This window comes from Plutella xylostella, chromosome 22 (genome assembly GCF_932276165.1).
Source record: "Plutella xylostella chromosome 22, ilPluXylo3.1, whole genome shotgun sequence".
NCBI lineage: Eukaryota > Metazoa > Arthropoda > Insecta > Lepidoptera > Plutellidae > Plutella > Plutella xylostella.
This window is the reverse complement of record NC_064002.1, coordinates 3624230-3639786: the sequence shown is the minus strand read 5'-3', so window position 1 is coordinate 3639786 and position 15557 is coordinate 3624230. Positions and strand designations below refer to the sequence as shown.

General features: G+C 37.1%; 1 protein-coding gene and 1 long non-coding RNA gene across 2 annotated transcripts in view; both read left to right on the top strand.

Moving 5' to 3' along the window:
- The first annotated feature begins 885 nt into the window (after positions 1-885).
- On the top strand, positions 886-11580 carry LOC125490346. Its single transcript, XR_007267618.1, has 3 exons — positions 886-1011; positions 5650-5735; positions 11504-11580. It is a non-coding gene; the product is annotated as an uncharacterized LOC125490346 (long non-coding RNA).
- Positions 11581-11701: 121 nt separating this feature from the next.
- Positions 11702-15557, top strand: part of LOC105394127 (synapsin) — a 64493-nt gene continuing 60637 nt past the window's right edge. The window contains exons 1-4 of the mRNA XM_048629090.1: positions 11702-11710; positions 11796-11920; positions 14714-14829; positions 15170-15382. Coding sequence (XP_048485047.1) covers positions 11702-11710; positions 11796-11920; positions 14714-14829; positions 15170-15382 — 463 coding nt within the window. The remainder of the gene's footprint in view (positions 11711-11795; positions 11921-14713; positions 14830-15169; positions 15383-15557) is intronic.

The window sequence follows — 15557 nt, the reverse complement described above, 5'->3', positions numbered from 1 at the left end:
GGACGCGGCTCGTTTTTGTTTTTACTGCAAAAGGTAATGAACCAAAGGCATGTACAGGTTGAGGTCAAAGAATTTAGATGCATCTTCGGATAAGTATCTCGTTGTCTGCATAGTTCGGTGTAAAGTCTAAAATTGCGGTGTAAAAGCGAAGACTGTGATGCTTAAGTCGATGGTATTCATATTTAAAACTAAACTCATACATATTTGAATTGTAAATATGAATTCGTACACCTATATTTCTTCATTTGAATAACACAAAAAATATTAGTTAATGATATTATAGCTGCAGATATCACAAATTAACAGTACTGTAATCATAAAAGATGCAATTATTAAGAATGTACATATAAGTCTCGTAGCAGAAGTGCTACGCGGAGGAGTGGCTTTCTTCATACATTAGAATTCAACGCGCGCTTTCTTAGTAAAAGTTCAGGATTCTATATTTATGACTTGTAGACCTAGAATAATTATCTTTCTATGTGATTTTATCTTGACCTTATGGATTTTATTTATGGTTTATAGATCACACAATTTTTTTTGGTCACGCTGTTAGCAATAGTTTTTTTTTTGTCAAAGCGGATATAAATAATTACTTATGTATACAAAGTAAATACTTACCAGTTACTTGTTAGGTCTATCAACAATGCTTTTTCTTCTGACAATACGGATCTAACATATTTTCATAATTCAGTTAAAAACTTGGCCTACAATCTCACGAAATATAACATTATAATAATTATTAAAAATTATTGAAAACTGCCACCTAGTGTCAATAAACAGAAACTAGACGTTCCGTCAGTTGCCGCAGCATCTAGTGTCGCCACCATCGCTTGAAAAGCGCCGCCCAAAATCAATACCCGGTATGCTGTGCGCCGCTCCCAAGTATCAAAGTTACGTACACTTCAGTACTTCAGAAGGCTCCCTCGTCGCTGGCCAGTTTTCGCGCCCTAACCGTGCTACCCGTGTTTCACAAGCTGTTTCCAATCTAACCCTGGACTTATTCCAACAATCGTAAGTACCATTAATAATACATAATTGAAAACTTTTTGTAAGTAGTAGCAAGTAGAAAAGTAAAGAAAAAAAATACGGTTTCATTCATGAATCCGTAGAGCCTTGAACCGTGCCGCGTGGAAATGAAACTGAGAATTGAATTGTGACCATTTTGAAAGGGCTAATTCGGCGATTCGGTTTTAGGGCGGGCGGGGAGTAACCTCACAGGGCGTATTCACAAATACGAAATTTATTGACCATAAACATACGATTAACGTAAATAGTACCATAATAAAACGGCTATGTAACAAAGTTAAAAACTACTATTACCTATTTTGTTTTTAATTGCGAAAAAATACTTCAGGCCATACAAGCCAAGACGGTTTACTTTATAGTAATGTGTAGCACAAACAATTCGTCGCAATAAGGTTAAGGATTGAAGGATTTGTAGCGAGGGCGTGTGGGTGTTTGAATATATTATCCCCGTTTAAAGTTATACTCTAAATCAGTTGTGTACATACACACTTATGTAATGTATATGTTACTGTAAAAGCCCGAACAACGGTAAATCCTAGGATTTACCAGTAAATCTTAGGATTTACCAACATGAGTTTGTAAATGTAAGGATTTGTAAAAATGGGTAATTTTTTTCGGGCTTTTACCATTAGAATTTGGTAAATGCTAGGTTTTACCACTGACACCTAGTAAAAGTTGGTTTTGGGAATAAAACAAAGATTAATTATTACCTATTCATTTATTTCAATCAAAAACTTAAATTATTTTCTTTCAGAATTTATATTATTTTTTATGAACAGTCATTTTAAAACCTTTAAATCAACATAATTATTTTAACAATGTGTAATAATGATATATTTTTTCATTTTGTAATTATTATCCACCTCTAAATTATTTCCTAAATAGTTAAAATTAAAACTATTAAAATGTCTTCTCAAAAACATAACAGAACCGATGTTATATATTTTTTTTGTTAATTATTGGCATTTATTAGTAGGTTCAGAAATATACTTGTTGAAAACAAATTAGCTTGTAACTTAACAAATAAATTGAGAAAAAAACAAAAGATTATTTAAGATTAAATTACCTACCTATTATTAAAGATAGGTAGCTAGGTTAAAAAAAATTACTTGTTACAACACGGAGTGCTGTTATAGCATTTTGAATTACAAAGTAATCCTGATGACTTGCAAGTGCATTTCAATTTCTCGAAGACTCACTTCTTTATCTTTAGCAACTTCTTCTATTTTTTATAAAATCTTCAGAAGATGTGGTGAACTGATTCTTTGAGTAAAGCTGCTTTAATACTCCAATTTTGGTACCCAATTGGTAAAACTCACTGTCCTTTATATCTATCACAACTGCAATAATGCTTTAACTGTAATAACCTGGCTTTTTCAACATTTACCGTGCCTTAATGTAAATCCTAAGATTTACCAAGTGAATAGTGGTAAAAGTGCGAATCGCAAAATCTTTCGGGCTTTTACCATTAAGAGTTGGTAAATCTTAGGTTTTACGCGTAAATCTTAGGATTCACCGTTGTTCGGGCTTTTACAGTAACATATACAGTCGTTTTGAAGGGGTTGGTTGGATACACACAGCATAATAATCTGGCTAATGTCAGTTCCTAACTTGCAGCAAATTTGAGCAGTTATTATAATTTTATTGATTCTATTCCTATCATAATTAATCGGTTGTATAGTGTATATCATAATTATAATCGTATTGATACAAAAATGATAATAATAAACTCACAAGCAATGAGAAAGTTCCACTGACATTGCAAATTGCGTAGGTGGAACTTTGGGAAATTTAAAGTGTTGAACCGATTTCAAAACTTATTTCTTCACTATAGCTACGAGTACATTATCCTGGAGTGCAATAAGTAACAATTTTCTCAAAATGTTCTCGGGAAACCCTTTAAAGACGCTCGGAAAAGCTAGCGCATTATAAAGAACTTACTTCTGCTATCCACACGCGATATTCAATTTACACTTACAAGCATATAGGTACTACCTAGGTAGGTTAGGTACTAGGTGTTGCTAGATTCAGAGGCAACTAGAGTTCATCGTTCTTTGCACGAACGTTTTCGATTGCTTTCCGTCCCAAGCGGCTGGTCGTTAAACAATTGTGAAACCAATTATTTCCACAGGAACAATACCTGAAAATCCAAAGACCACGATTTAAAATTTAAACATCGGCTTGCTCGTACCGATTCTCTTTTATACGTAGAAAAGAAAAGCAATTGTCTAGATTTGCATGTTTAATTGGATCGCAAGGAAAGCTATTTACTTAATGGATTATTCAGACCTTCACGTTCGCTTGTTAATGAAAATGAATTAGTGTGCGAGTTTATATTTCACCTAATTTATATCAGTTTCAAAGTAAATATATACAAAATTCATAGAATTAAACATTCACTGTACTACCACAAAAAACTTTAAACACGTGTTTAAAACAAAATTTGACGGTTTTGTAGGCGTTTGACAGCGCTAAACATCTGTTAAACACTGTCCAAGTTTTTTGTGGTAAGGCCCTTAAAAGTGTATTTTAATCAGTCGTATGTAGATGTGGGGGTACGAATTAAAATACATTTAAAAAACAGTAAAATATATATCTGATAATAAACATAAAACTTTCGAGTTTGTGAAATAGAAGTTAAAAGTTACGTAATGTTCACAGATATAAAACACCAAAATCCCAGATGGAAACTGAAAATCTTGTTTTCATTGTCTGGCGCGGTTCCCAATAACTAGTTAATTTCTGTACAGAGATAAACATTGGCAATGTGTATTCGAGTGAAGCACGTAACCGTTGATCTGCACTTTAATCGAGTTTGCTATATTAATTGATTTAAAGTCTAAGGCAGGCTCATTACTCGTATTACTCTGATGCCCTTGGGAGTTTCTCAAAATGGGTCTTTGAAATTGCCACTCTCATTTTCTGTTTGTTCGTCGCGCAGAGAGCCGTACGCAGGGAATTAGATTTTGACAATGCTTTCAAGATCACTCTCTCTCTCGTAATTATTACCATAATTAATCGGTTATAGTTCAATATGGGATATGGTCCAAATTAATTTTAAAGGGAATTCAAAACAAAGTTAATAAAAGTTACATCAATGCCGTTACTGAAACGCTGTCCACTACTATACATCCTTTGACCAGCCTCTGCCAGAATTGCCAGCCACTTTTCGCCTAGACTTGGAGGACGTCCCACGCTCACGCCACATTTCCTAGTCTCCTCTCTAGAACACAATCAATAGTCAATTTGTATGTTTTTCCGGTTGTCATCCTCGGTGGAGGATCGATCGTGCAGCTGTGAACTTGGCCGCCCGCCACGACATGTCGCGCTTGCTCGCTGTTTTGTTACCAGTGATTTAGTTGTCAAATATCATTCTGTGCTGCTGTGTTAAGTAACTGACTACAGTCACGATCAGTTTATCATTACTTAGCTATAAGTCACTGTTTGTTGAAAAGCATCAGTTTGATAGACAGTTCAGTATTATTTACATTTGGTTACGGATAACTGTAAGAAAACATGTGGATAACACAAAAGGCACTATAGACCGTCACAAGATACCATTTGACTCAACGTCCACACACCAGGCGATACGGAATAAAATACTAATATAAATCTGTAAAAGCTATCTCGTGGATGTAAAGGATTTTCCATCCTGAATGCTGTCTACGGCCAAGTTCAACAATGTCCAATAATGTTGGTCAATATATGTATAAAATTTGAACCTATCCGCAGACCGCATCCATTGCGGAAAATCCTTAAAAGCAGCTTTACTACTTTACCAAAAAGGGTTAAACGAAGGTGCAAATAGAAAGATTTTTCGGGTAGTGAAATCCTCCTGGCGCTCCGAATCCAATAGCAGGCTAATGGGCAATGACCCCCGCGAGGCGTGTTGCGTAATAGTCGACTGTCGGCTTCATGGGGTCACTCTATATGACGAAAAACTAAGTTTCGGAGCGCTGCTGCCCGAGCCACGACTCCATATCGTTGTATTAAACGTGCCGATTGCACGACAGCTCTCGTTTGTTTTTCGTCAGTATAGAGTAACCCCCCTGGACCACAGCCAACATATTCAACGGAATAAAACAGTCACCAGTACCCCGGACCACAGTGGACGAAGGTGGAAAGTGAACGAAGAATTAAAGTAACGAATATTTTCTGCTTTACTTACTGAAAGTGTTTATAGTGACCTACTTAGATAAAATCGTTTCCGTTCTTAGATAAAGAGCTTTTTATAAGTATTCTAGGAAAATGTATTTTAAGTATATACGTTTAGGTATGGTGTTTTAAAAGGTTCATATTTAAACAGCTTACTTAGCTGTTGCTTAAGTTAATGGTAAGGCAGCAATTAATGTAATACAGGGTGTTACAAAAGTGGTACAGAAAGGTTGTTCAGAACCAGCTCTTCTAACATCCCCTTTCTTACACCGTATTTAATTGCCTAAAACCTAAAACATGTGAATACCACATGTCAATACCACAACATCCCTTATATTTTAGAATCTTTTTAACCTATCTTACAAGCTAGTCCATGGGGGTCTGTTTTTCGTCAGTACCTAAAGATAGACTAATCCTCGTGTAGTTTCGTAAACTTACAGATGATTGCAAAGAGTATTTTGTTTCCAGCTCCTCCTCCCCTTCACTGCACCCACCGCGACGCACGCTTCCTCAGAGCGACGAGCACACAACACCTTCAGTGAAGATTAACTGAGGTAAATAATATAATATTTTTTTTTTTATTTAATTAAAAACACAGATTTTAAGCCTAGTTACAGTCACTTAAAACTAAATTTTAATATCTAGGTAATTAAAGTTATTATCTTACTTATACAAGTTATCATTTGTATGTTAACAGGACTTAAAAATTATAATATTAACTACTCACCCCTGATACCTGAACTAGGTGTTAACCTGTATCTCAGGCACCAGGTTTCTTCCAACAGGTGCATAAACAGAAGCTACCAATTACAAATTTATAAATGATTATATATGTTTTTGTAATTAAATTGACAAACAAAAGGACAGCAAGTAATCATCAAAGCATAGTATAGTAGGTGCAAACTATAGTATAGGTATATAATATTATAAGAGGTTTACGTTGTTAAAAAGTTTTATTTGACTATAACTAGAATATTCTCAGTACTGTCATAATTTAAGTCATTCAACCATGCAAACAAAGCTTTTTTACATTCTCTTCTCGTAAGGTCGTGTATTTTCAGCACGAGATTAATTTTGTTATAGAGGAATGTACCCATAAAAGGGAAAAATCTATTGGCAAAACTGGTTTTACGTGATTCAGGGTAAGGAAATAAAAAAGGTCTTCTCCTGTGTTGGGTCAAAGCTTTATTATAGCATAGGAGTGAGTGTTTCCTAAGAATAGTTTGACAGATAAATAGTTGTCGAACGCTCAATACTTTGCAGGATTTGTAGAGTTCAATCGTTGGGAAAGTAAATGGACGAAATGTACTAACCTTCAGTATAGCTCTAACAGCTCTCTCAAGGTTTAAAAGAGTAGTCTTATATGTACCACCCTACATGTTGTTATACAATATAAAATTAAAGACTGACATAGTGCGTAGTATACGGTTTTAATGACAGTAAACTTAGCAACGTGACGCAAGTTTTTGAAAATAAGTTTGCGCACTTTGGAAGTCAAAAACTGTACATGGTCTTTAAAATTGAGGTGTTTATCAATAATTACGCCCAGGTACTTGATATTGTCCGTTCTCAATAGAGATTTACAGTGGCATACAATATCATTATTATAGTTTTTGCAAGAGTGCGCTATCAGTTCTCCACGATCTGGTTGGGTAAGACCAGAGATAGAGAAGGTGATGTACTTAGTCTTTTCCGCATTTAGTGTCAGCACATTTTCATTTAACCAGTTAGAGACTATATTAAAACCGGTTTGGGCCAGATGAAAAACCTCCTCCCAGGTGTCAGAGTTAAAACTTAAAACTGTATCATCCGCAAAAGATGAGACTCTGCCTTTGTACAATTTAAGTCGGCTGAGGTCATTTATGTACGTACACCAAAAATAGGGTAGGACCTAAAATACTCCCCTGGGGTATACCGTAGGATACGGGGAGGGCGCTACTGATGAAATTGCCTATTTTTACACATTGAGATGGGTAAGTAATACGAGGTATAAAAACGCATGGTATAACATTCACAAGGTATACGCCCATATGATATAAATTTATTAAGTATAACGATCACTGTGCATAACAAACGAAAGGCATAATTACTAAATACATAATTTTGTAAAGAATAACGTTCAAAAAGTATAATTTCAATTGATATATCGATTAAAATATATAACGTTTATAACATATATTGTTCACCGTATATAATAACATTATGTATAATGAACAAAAAAAAATATTATTATTGGAGCTATGTTGGGAGACGCTCCGCTCCGCTTCGCTGCGCTCCGCTTTGCTTTTAACGAACATGTGCACCTAACACGCTCCTCCTCGCTTTGCTCGTCGTCGCACCTATCTTTAGGTTTTGGTACTAGGGGTTTTCACAGCATTATTATTATTGAAGCTATGTTGGGAGACGCTCCGCTCCGCTTCGCTGCGCTCCGCTTTGGTTTCGACGAACATGTGCACCTAACACGCTCCTCCTCGCTTTGCTCGTCGTCGCACCTATCTTTAGGTTTTGGTGCTAGGGGGTTTGACGCGTTGGGTAATTAAACACAGATTATGCGATATGAGAAGAACTTTATACAAAATTATAGTATATATTTTAATTGATATTTTAATAATATATTTTTTTGTTCATTATACATAATAACATTATGTATAATGAACAAAAAAATATATTATTATTGGAGCTATGTTGGGAGACGCTCCGCTCCGCTTCGCTGCGCTCCGCTTTGCTTTTAACGAACATGTGCACCTAACACGCTCCTCCTCGCTTTGCTCGTCGTCGCACCTATCTTTAGGTTTTGGTACTAGGGGTTTTCACAGCATTATTATTATTGAAGCTATGTTGGGAGACGCTCCGCTCCGCTTCGCTGCGCTCCGCTTTGGTTTCGACGAACATGTGCACCTAACACGCTCCTCCTCGCTTTGCTCGTCGTCGCACCTATCTTTAGGTTTTGGTGCTAGGGGGTTTGACGCGTTGGGTAATTAAACACAGATTATGCGATATGAGAAGAACTTTATACAAAATTATAGTATATATTTTAATTGATATACGTAATGTATGTTATACGAATCGATATTAGTCCTCGTGAGTGTTAGTTATTTTGATATTATATGAAATGTACGATATACCAATTGAGGGTACACTACATAAATCCGAATTACTTTTTTACGAATATGAATATAACGATTTTTAAAATTACGAATTTCATAGTTCCGAATAATTCACAATCCCGAATTTCAAGTTTCCGAATAACGAAAATCACGAATAGTTAATAAACGAAATTTCAAACAACATATTTATTAAAATGACGAAAGTCAATTTTCCGAATATTATTATTTCGATGTTTTAAAAGTACGACCTTTTATTATAACGAATTGTTAAAATTACGAATCCCGAAGTTTTAATATTCCGAAAATACAAATTCCCGAATGTATGTTAATTAACAAGAAATAGTTATTTAGAATAATGTGTTTATTAACAGCATAATCCGTATACAATTTAACAATATTTTTTAAGCTATATTATGTGAAACGCTCCGCTCCGCTTCGCTGCGCTCCGCTTTGTTTTTCGATATCTATGTGCACCTAACACGCTCCTCCTCGCTTTGCTCGTCGTCGCACCTATCTTTAGATTTAGGTCCTAAGGTTTTTAAGGTTAATCACCGTAAAAATCCGAGCAATTTTATTGCTTTGTTGTGTTACTTAACAACAAATACTACAAATAGTTTTCTATTTACAATATTTTTACTCTATATTTGAAACGCTCCGCTCCGCTTCGCTGCGCTCCGCTTTGTTTTTCAATATCTATGTGCACCTAACACGCTCCTCCTCGCTTTGCTCGTCGTCGCACCTATCTTTAGGTTTTGGTTCTAAGGTTTTTAAGACGTTTACGTTTTTTTTTGTCAAAATCACGAATTATCACATTTTCGATCGGGATTTGAATTTTTCGTGATTATAATAAATCGGTATTTTAATTTTCGTATGCTTAAGTAATCGTATTTATTAACGTTCGTGTATTTGACAATCGTGATTATAATATTCGAAATTATAATTTACGTGATTTTTAGAATTCGGCATTTTAAAAAATCGGTATTGCAATATTTCGTAAATTACATATTCGGTGTTTTCAAATTCGGAAAAAAGTTTTTCGGAATATTTGGGTGTTCCCACCAATTGAATCTTATACCTTATAAAAATATAGATTTTGTTGTTATACGTAACGTTCATTATATGTTGTGAACGTTATTAATGTGAAATTATACATTTCGATTTTATACGTCGCAATACGCACCCCATTGAGATCGATGAGAGAGGTAGTCGCGTAATAAAAAGAGTTGGGTACCCCTTACACCGAGTGACTCCAACTTGTTTAGTAAGAATATATACTTACATTGTATAAATTATACAATATTATTTCTTGTTTTAATATGAGAATATACTTAGTTACGACTTACAGCGACAGACGCGGAAGTTAAAAAGGTTGCTATATCTAGCTCATTAGCTATAAGGTCTGTCTGTATGTCCTGAAATTTGAATTCATTCATAACTTTGCTCAGTTATTCTAGTATTTTCAAAGAAATATTTCAGAAAGAATAAAGAAAACTAACAATGAGGGCAAGATGTAATTGGAATTGCTTCTGGAAAGTTCGCACGGAAGGCGTGGGGTGGGCACTGGCTTTACAGGGACTCGCGGTATCTGTGACTGAATAAATTACTCGTTTACTAACTCTAGGGAATTTGAAACTGTACCGACTGGTAAACACTTATTAAAATGTCTAGGGGCCACTTGTAGAAACATATTAAATCTAGATTTAGTGTCAAATCTCAATTTAAGAAACGTCATTCCACACAAATTTATGGCTTAAATCGAGATTTAACACTAAATCTAGATTTAATATGTTTGTGCAAGTCGCCCTAAGAAAGACAAATTTTATCAGTCTGAGGTGTATAAAAAGAGCCACCACGAGTGACATGTCACATCATGTGTGATTCATATGCCCCTTATAAACCTTCGGTGATCCTTTCGCGTTCAGCGTCTCGCTAACTGAATTGACAGTCCCTTCAACGCGGTGACAAACCCTATTAGTTATAAGTAGGTACATAGATGTCTATAGTGTATTGTTTACCTTGAGTCTGTAAACCTAACATCTCTTCCGTGGTAGGCAGAGGTGCATTTAACCCGCTAACCAGCATATCCAAGCTAAGCATTGAGCTACTTTTTTAAACTTCATATAACATTAAACATTACCAGTTAGGTTTTCCAAGAAGGAGAATTTTAATTATTTCACGCAATATTGTGGTAATGTAATGGAGGCTGGACGGACTCGGCAATTCAATTACAACTTAGCTAACACTCTCCGCTAGGAACTGTCTGGAAACAATACCGTGAACACTTACAAAGTATTAACTTTGTAACTTATATCGGAAGATATTTTTACAAAGTATTCTAGCTTTTTATACATGGTGTTGCAAAAGTGGTAAAGTTAGCTGAAAGGAGGTGACTCAGGGGCTTATACTGAACAACTTTTGTTAGACGACTTGGGAAAATTCGTGATTTTTGCTTCTCGAAAGATACTTTGTTAGTCACGTTATTTTTTAGTAAGTAGGTAAGGGGAGTGAGAATTATGTATAGTATTTGTACAACAAAGTTATGCAGAATGAACTTTGCCACCACTTTGAAAGTCCCCACATTTCAACATTTGCAACATTCTGTAGGTACCTATCTATATTTTTATTCTTAGCTCCGTGAATGTTAATTAATGTAAAACATATTTAATCATAGTTAATCATTTACAAATAGTTCTTATACAATAGTATCATAATTATTTAGTATGGTTTCATAGATCAGTAATTATATTTAAATTATGTAAGTATAATATTTTATTTATATTTATTTAATACTAGCTGTTCCCGCGAACTACGCTTCGCCTTAAAAAGTTTTCCCGTGGGAATTCTTGGATAAAAATTAGCCTATGTTCTTTCGCAGGGTCTAGATCATATGTATACCAAATTTCATTCAAATCCGTTCAGTAGTTTTCGCCTGAAAGAGTAACAGACAGACACAGTTACTTTCGCATTTATAATACATACTAGCTGTTCCCACGCGCTTCGCTTCGCCTTAAAAAGTTTTCCCGTGGGAATTCCGGGATAAAAAGTAGCCTATGTTCTTTCCCAGGGTCTAGACCATATATATACCAAATTTCATTCAAATCCGTTTAGTAGTTTTGGCGTGAAAGAGTAACAGACAGACAGACAGACAGACAGACAGACACAGTTACTTTCGCATTTATAATATTAGTTAGGATTAGTTAGGATATTGTGTCCAGGACGGCAAGATAGCGCAGTCAGGGTGTCCGGGTATCTGTGGCCCGCAGGCCGCCACCACCGCCACCCTGTCGTTCTCATAGATTTACTGGCCCTGTAGCACGGGGCGTTATTAAGACGTGACAAAGGTTCTCCGTCGCGCTCGCTGTTGAGGCTGCGCGATGTGAGTGAGCGCGATGCAAACTTTTGTCACGTCTTAAATGCGCCCCGTAACAGCCCTTCTGATCTATGCATCCATACGAATATGAAAATTTTTATAAATTTATATATTTTTATTTAATTATATGTGTCCAGGACGGCAAGATAGCGCAGTCAGGGTGTCCGGGTATCTGTGGCCCGCAGGCCGCCACCACCGCCACCCTGTCGTTCTCGAGCTTCCGCACCTCGTTCACCTCCAATGTCAATTACCTGAAACGAAGGTATGTCGCCGACACGGACTGAGACCGCTAAAATACATACAAGCGTAGCGGTAGCGATTCTGAAAGCACAACATTAAATTTTGGCAAGGTGTACATTGTGATCATATTGCTGTCGCAGTCATCTGGTTAAATATGCTATTTGATTGAATCATTAGCTCGTTCATTAAATGACAATATTCAGTTGTAGTTGTTGTTGTAAAGAACAACTCGTCAAGTCGTCATAACGTTCAGCGTCTTGACTGAACGTCATTTAGCGAAGTCCTTGAATGGGATATAGCAACTTTGCCACAATTTCCATTTTAAGTCCATATTTTTAGTTTTTGTATTTACATTAATTTGGTGCCGTCAGAATCGCTGTCACTGTCTTCATTACTCTCATTCTATGATGTATTTCGCAGTCTCCGTCTGTATTATAGCCGCTGAAGTTTAGTTTAATAGAAGTTGAAACTCTTCCGTAGCAATAGTTAGCTGAAAAGTGTAGCGCCGCAAAGTGTGGCTTTTCGTTGTGTTGAGTGCTCTTGGCTTTTTCTATTTATTATTTACTTATTTATCTTCATATTTCCTAACAGTCTTAGGGTGCTATTCCAAGAATTATGAGTCATAAATCCCTACTGCATTTACTGGCCGGAGGCTCTGGTCTCAGACAGCTAATCCATCTAAGTAGGGTTCACGTGGGGATAGATATGTTTCACTTTTGGAAATACCTCAAACTATGAAACTTTGCTACAGTATACTACATTATATAGACAAACATGTTAAACTCATGCAAATCAATACGATGTATTTATCTCTACATCTTTTTAATCTGAAACACAGGAAAAACTCTGTTATTGCCTAGTTCAGAGCAGTATTTAACCTACCTTTAGCATTAAGATTTGACCTATTTTTAAAATACAACCTATAGTTTTCTGAATAAATATTATTCTTATTCTTCTTATCTAAAATATTTGTGTACATCAGAGGAAGATACATAAATAATTGTACGCTTTTTGAAAGTGTATTTTTTAAACATTCTCGCGATCTCATTCAAGTAAAATAAAATCTATTTTCCACTCTATCTATCTCTGATGTCCAAATTGATTAACTATCTTATAGGGTATTTGAGTAGTTATTTATTTTCGGAAACATATTTCTATACCTAAACCTAGCCAATTTTATATAGCATGTCATAAGTGTGCGTTGCCCAACTTTTCATGTCTGTTTTTTATGAGATTTTCTTGCCTGAACTTTCAGAGCTTCGAAATTCAACAAAACAAATTTGATAAAACTTGAGCAATTTCGTGTCTCTTTACTTTTGTCAGATGCTTCATTTCTGTTTAAATTAAGATTTAGAAGCTTGAACTTGAGGTTGTGCATTTTTTGAAAAAATACCTACTCTTGATATGCAACTAACAGAAAAACTGCGGTAAAATACATTCCTGTTTGACTATAAAGGATATTTTTTTCTGTTATGAGCAACGTTTTCAGTGTCGTATACTCTAATTAACAATGGCATTGCACTGAAACCTTACCCCTTAATAATAAACATAACTATACATAATAAAAAGCATAACATTGCTAGCGAGAAGCGGTCAGGTTTCTTTGCAGCCAACTGTACCTACTGTAATGGTAGAAAATAGAAATACCATTGCAAGAGCCACATCGCTTCACCGCGTTGCTTTCCCCCCCCCCCTCCACCCCTCCACCCCTCCATCCCGCACCTCCTACCCTGCCCCTTACACAAACGGTGTAGCGCCACTCGTCAGCAAATTAAGTTACGGAAATTCAGACCATGCCACGCTGATCACAAGGTTTTTATTCGTTGCCTCGCGAATTTAGAGCCCCAAATTTTATGATCAAATCATAACACACTTCTTTACATCGAGAAGTGCGTTAAATTCACGGGAAAGAAACTTATACACACAAAATAATCGAAATTGGTTCAAATACAGAAAATTTTAAGATTACTAAGGTAGATGTACTAAACGTGGATTTCTTGGGAAAAGTTTTCTTTTCATCAGTATATTATTTTTAAAAGAGTAACTTACAAAGCAAGTCCAACAAGTAAAAACCTAAGTTTCAATCGTCAATGCATGGCGCTTCTATCGATGTCATTGTTCTCGATGTCGTATGAAAATGTCCATCTTTTCCGGAACGTTCGGCCGCGGACGGCGTCTCATTCGATTTATTCCATATTTCAGCCGTAAAGTCTTGCCCTCGTGGAAACGTGCTTTGAATATTGAGCTATTGGCTTAACGTCTTTACTGCTACAACCATGACAAATCCTGAACACTCAAGGGTTGTCAAAATGTTGAAATATCGTCATCCATTTAGCTACACACAAGGCTGTAGTCGCTTTTATGAGTGCACAAAAATAGCGGTTATAGAAATTACATCACGGGATAGAATAGCGTGACGACATCATTGCCGCTCGATTGTGTTCAACAGTAATTTGCATTCCGTGGCCGAACGCAACTAGTCCACACTAATTAAATCTGCCCACCGCTCTGGCATACGTAATGAAGCACTTAATGAGCAACATCGTGATAACAGCATGTTAACGCAGAAATGCTAGCAAACCTAACAGGAAACCTGACAGGTAAAAAACCTGGTACAAGCTGATCAGTAATATATATATATAATATACATATCAGCAATCATTCCTGGATGGTAAACTTAGAATGATAAAGAGCGCAAGAAAGCAGCAGATGTGGTGAATTGGCTTTGGTTGATCGAGTGGAGGTTACATTACGTTACTTACCTTTCCCTGACGCGTGGCGCGGTGGCGTGTAGTTCAGCGGAGGCCTTGCGCAGATTCAGCTCTGGAGACCTGCAGTCGGAGTGCGATGAGGGCGAGGTGGACCCCTACACGGGGCAGCCGGCCACCACCAGCCAGCCCAAGCCGCAGAGCCAGAGGCCGACCTCCCAGGGTGAGTTACAAACACTCAATATTGGAATATACTTGATAACTAACCAAGGTTAGTTAGTTTGGTTAGTCTACACTGACACGTTCAGATCTCGTACTACTCTCTACCTACGTTAACTGGACTTTGAAATGGCTCTACATACATATAGCATATATTAGATTCAATATTATGCCTAACTATGGTGGACGAACGTTTACCGCCAAGTCCAATATTGGCTATGGCTATGTTAGCCACAGAAGAGCTCAGCAACAAAGCCTGAGTCAGCAGTGGCCGTGTCATCATCATTTTACCCCCAAAGACTCTTTGTTTTCTGCAATGCCACCTCAACCTCTTTTTCCTCCAGCGACGGGTGGCAGTATAAGCAGCCAGTCTTCCATCACGTCGGCGGCGCCGGCGGCCCCCGCGGCCCCGGCGGGGGGCGACCTGTCGCTCAACCTGCGCGGGGGCTCGCGGGGGACCTCCGCCCCCTCGTCCCCCGCCAAGTCGCGGGAGTCTCTGCTGCAGCGCGTGCAGTCGCTCACTGGCGCCGCCAGGGACCAGGGCGCCAATTTACTTGGTGAGTTTTGTTATGATCTCCCGCTCAATCCGGAGGGGCTAGCACGGAGAGCAATTAAGACGTGACAAAAGTTCTTCGTAGCGCTCGCTCTTGAGGCTGCGTGATGTGAGTGAGCGCGATGCAAAACTTTGGCACGTCTTAATTGCGCCCCGTGCTAGCCCTCCAGTACAGTCAG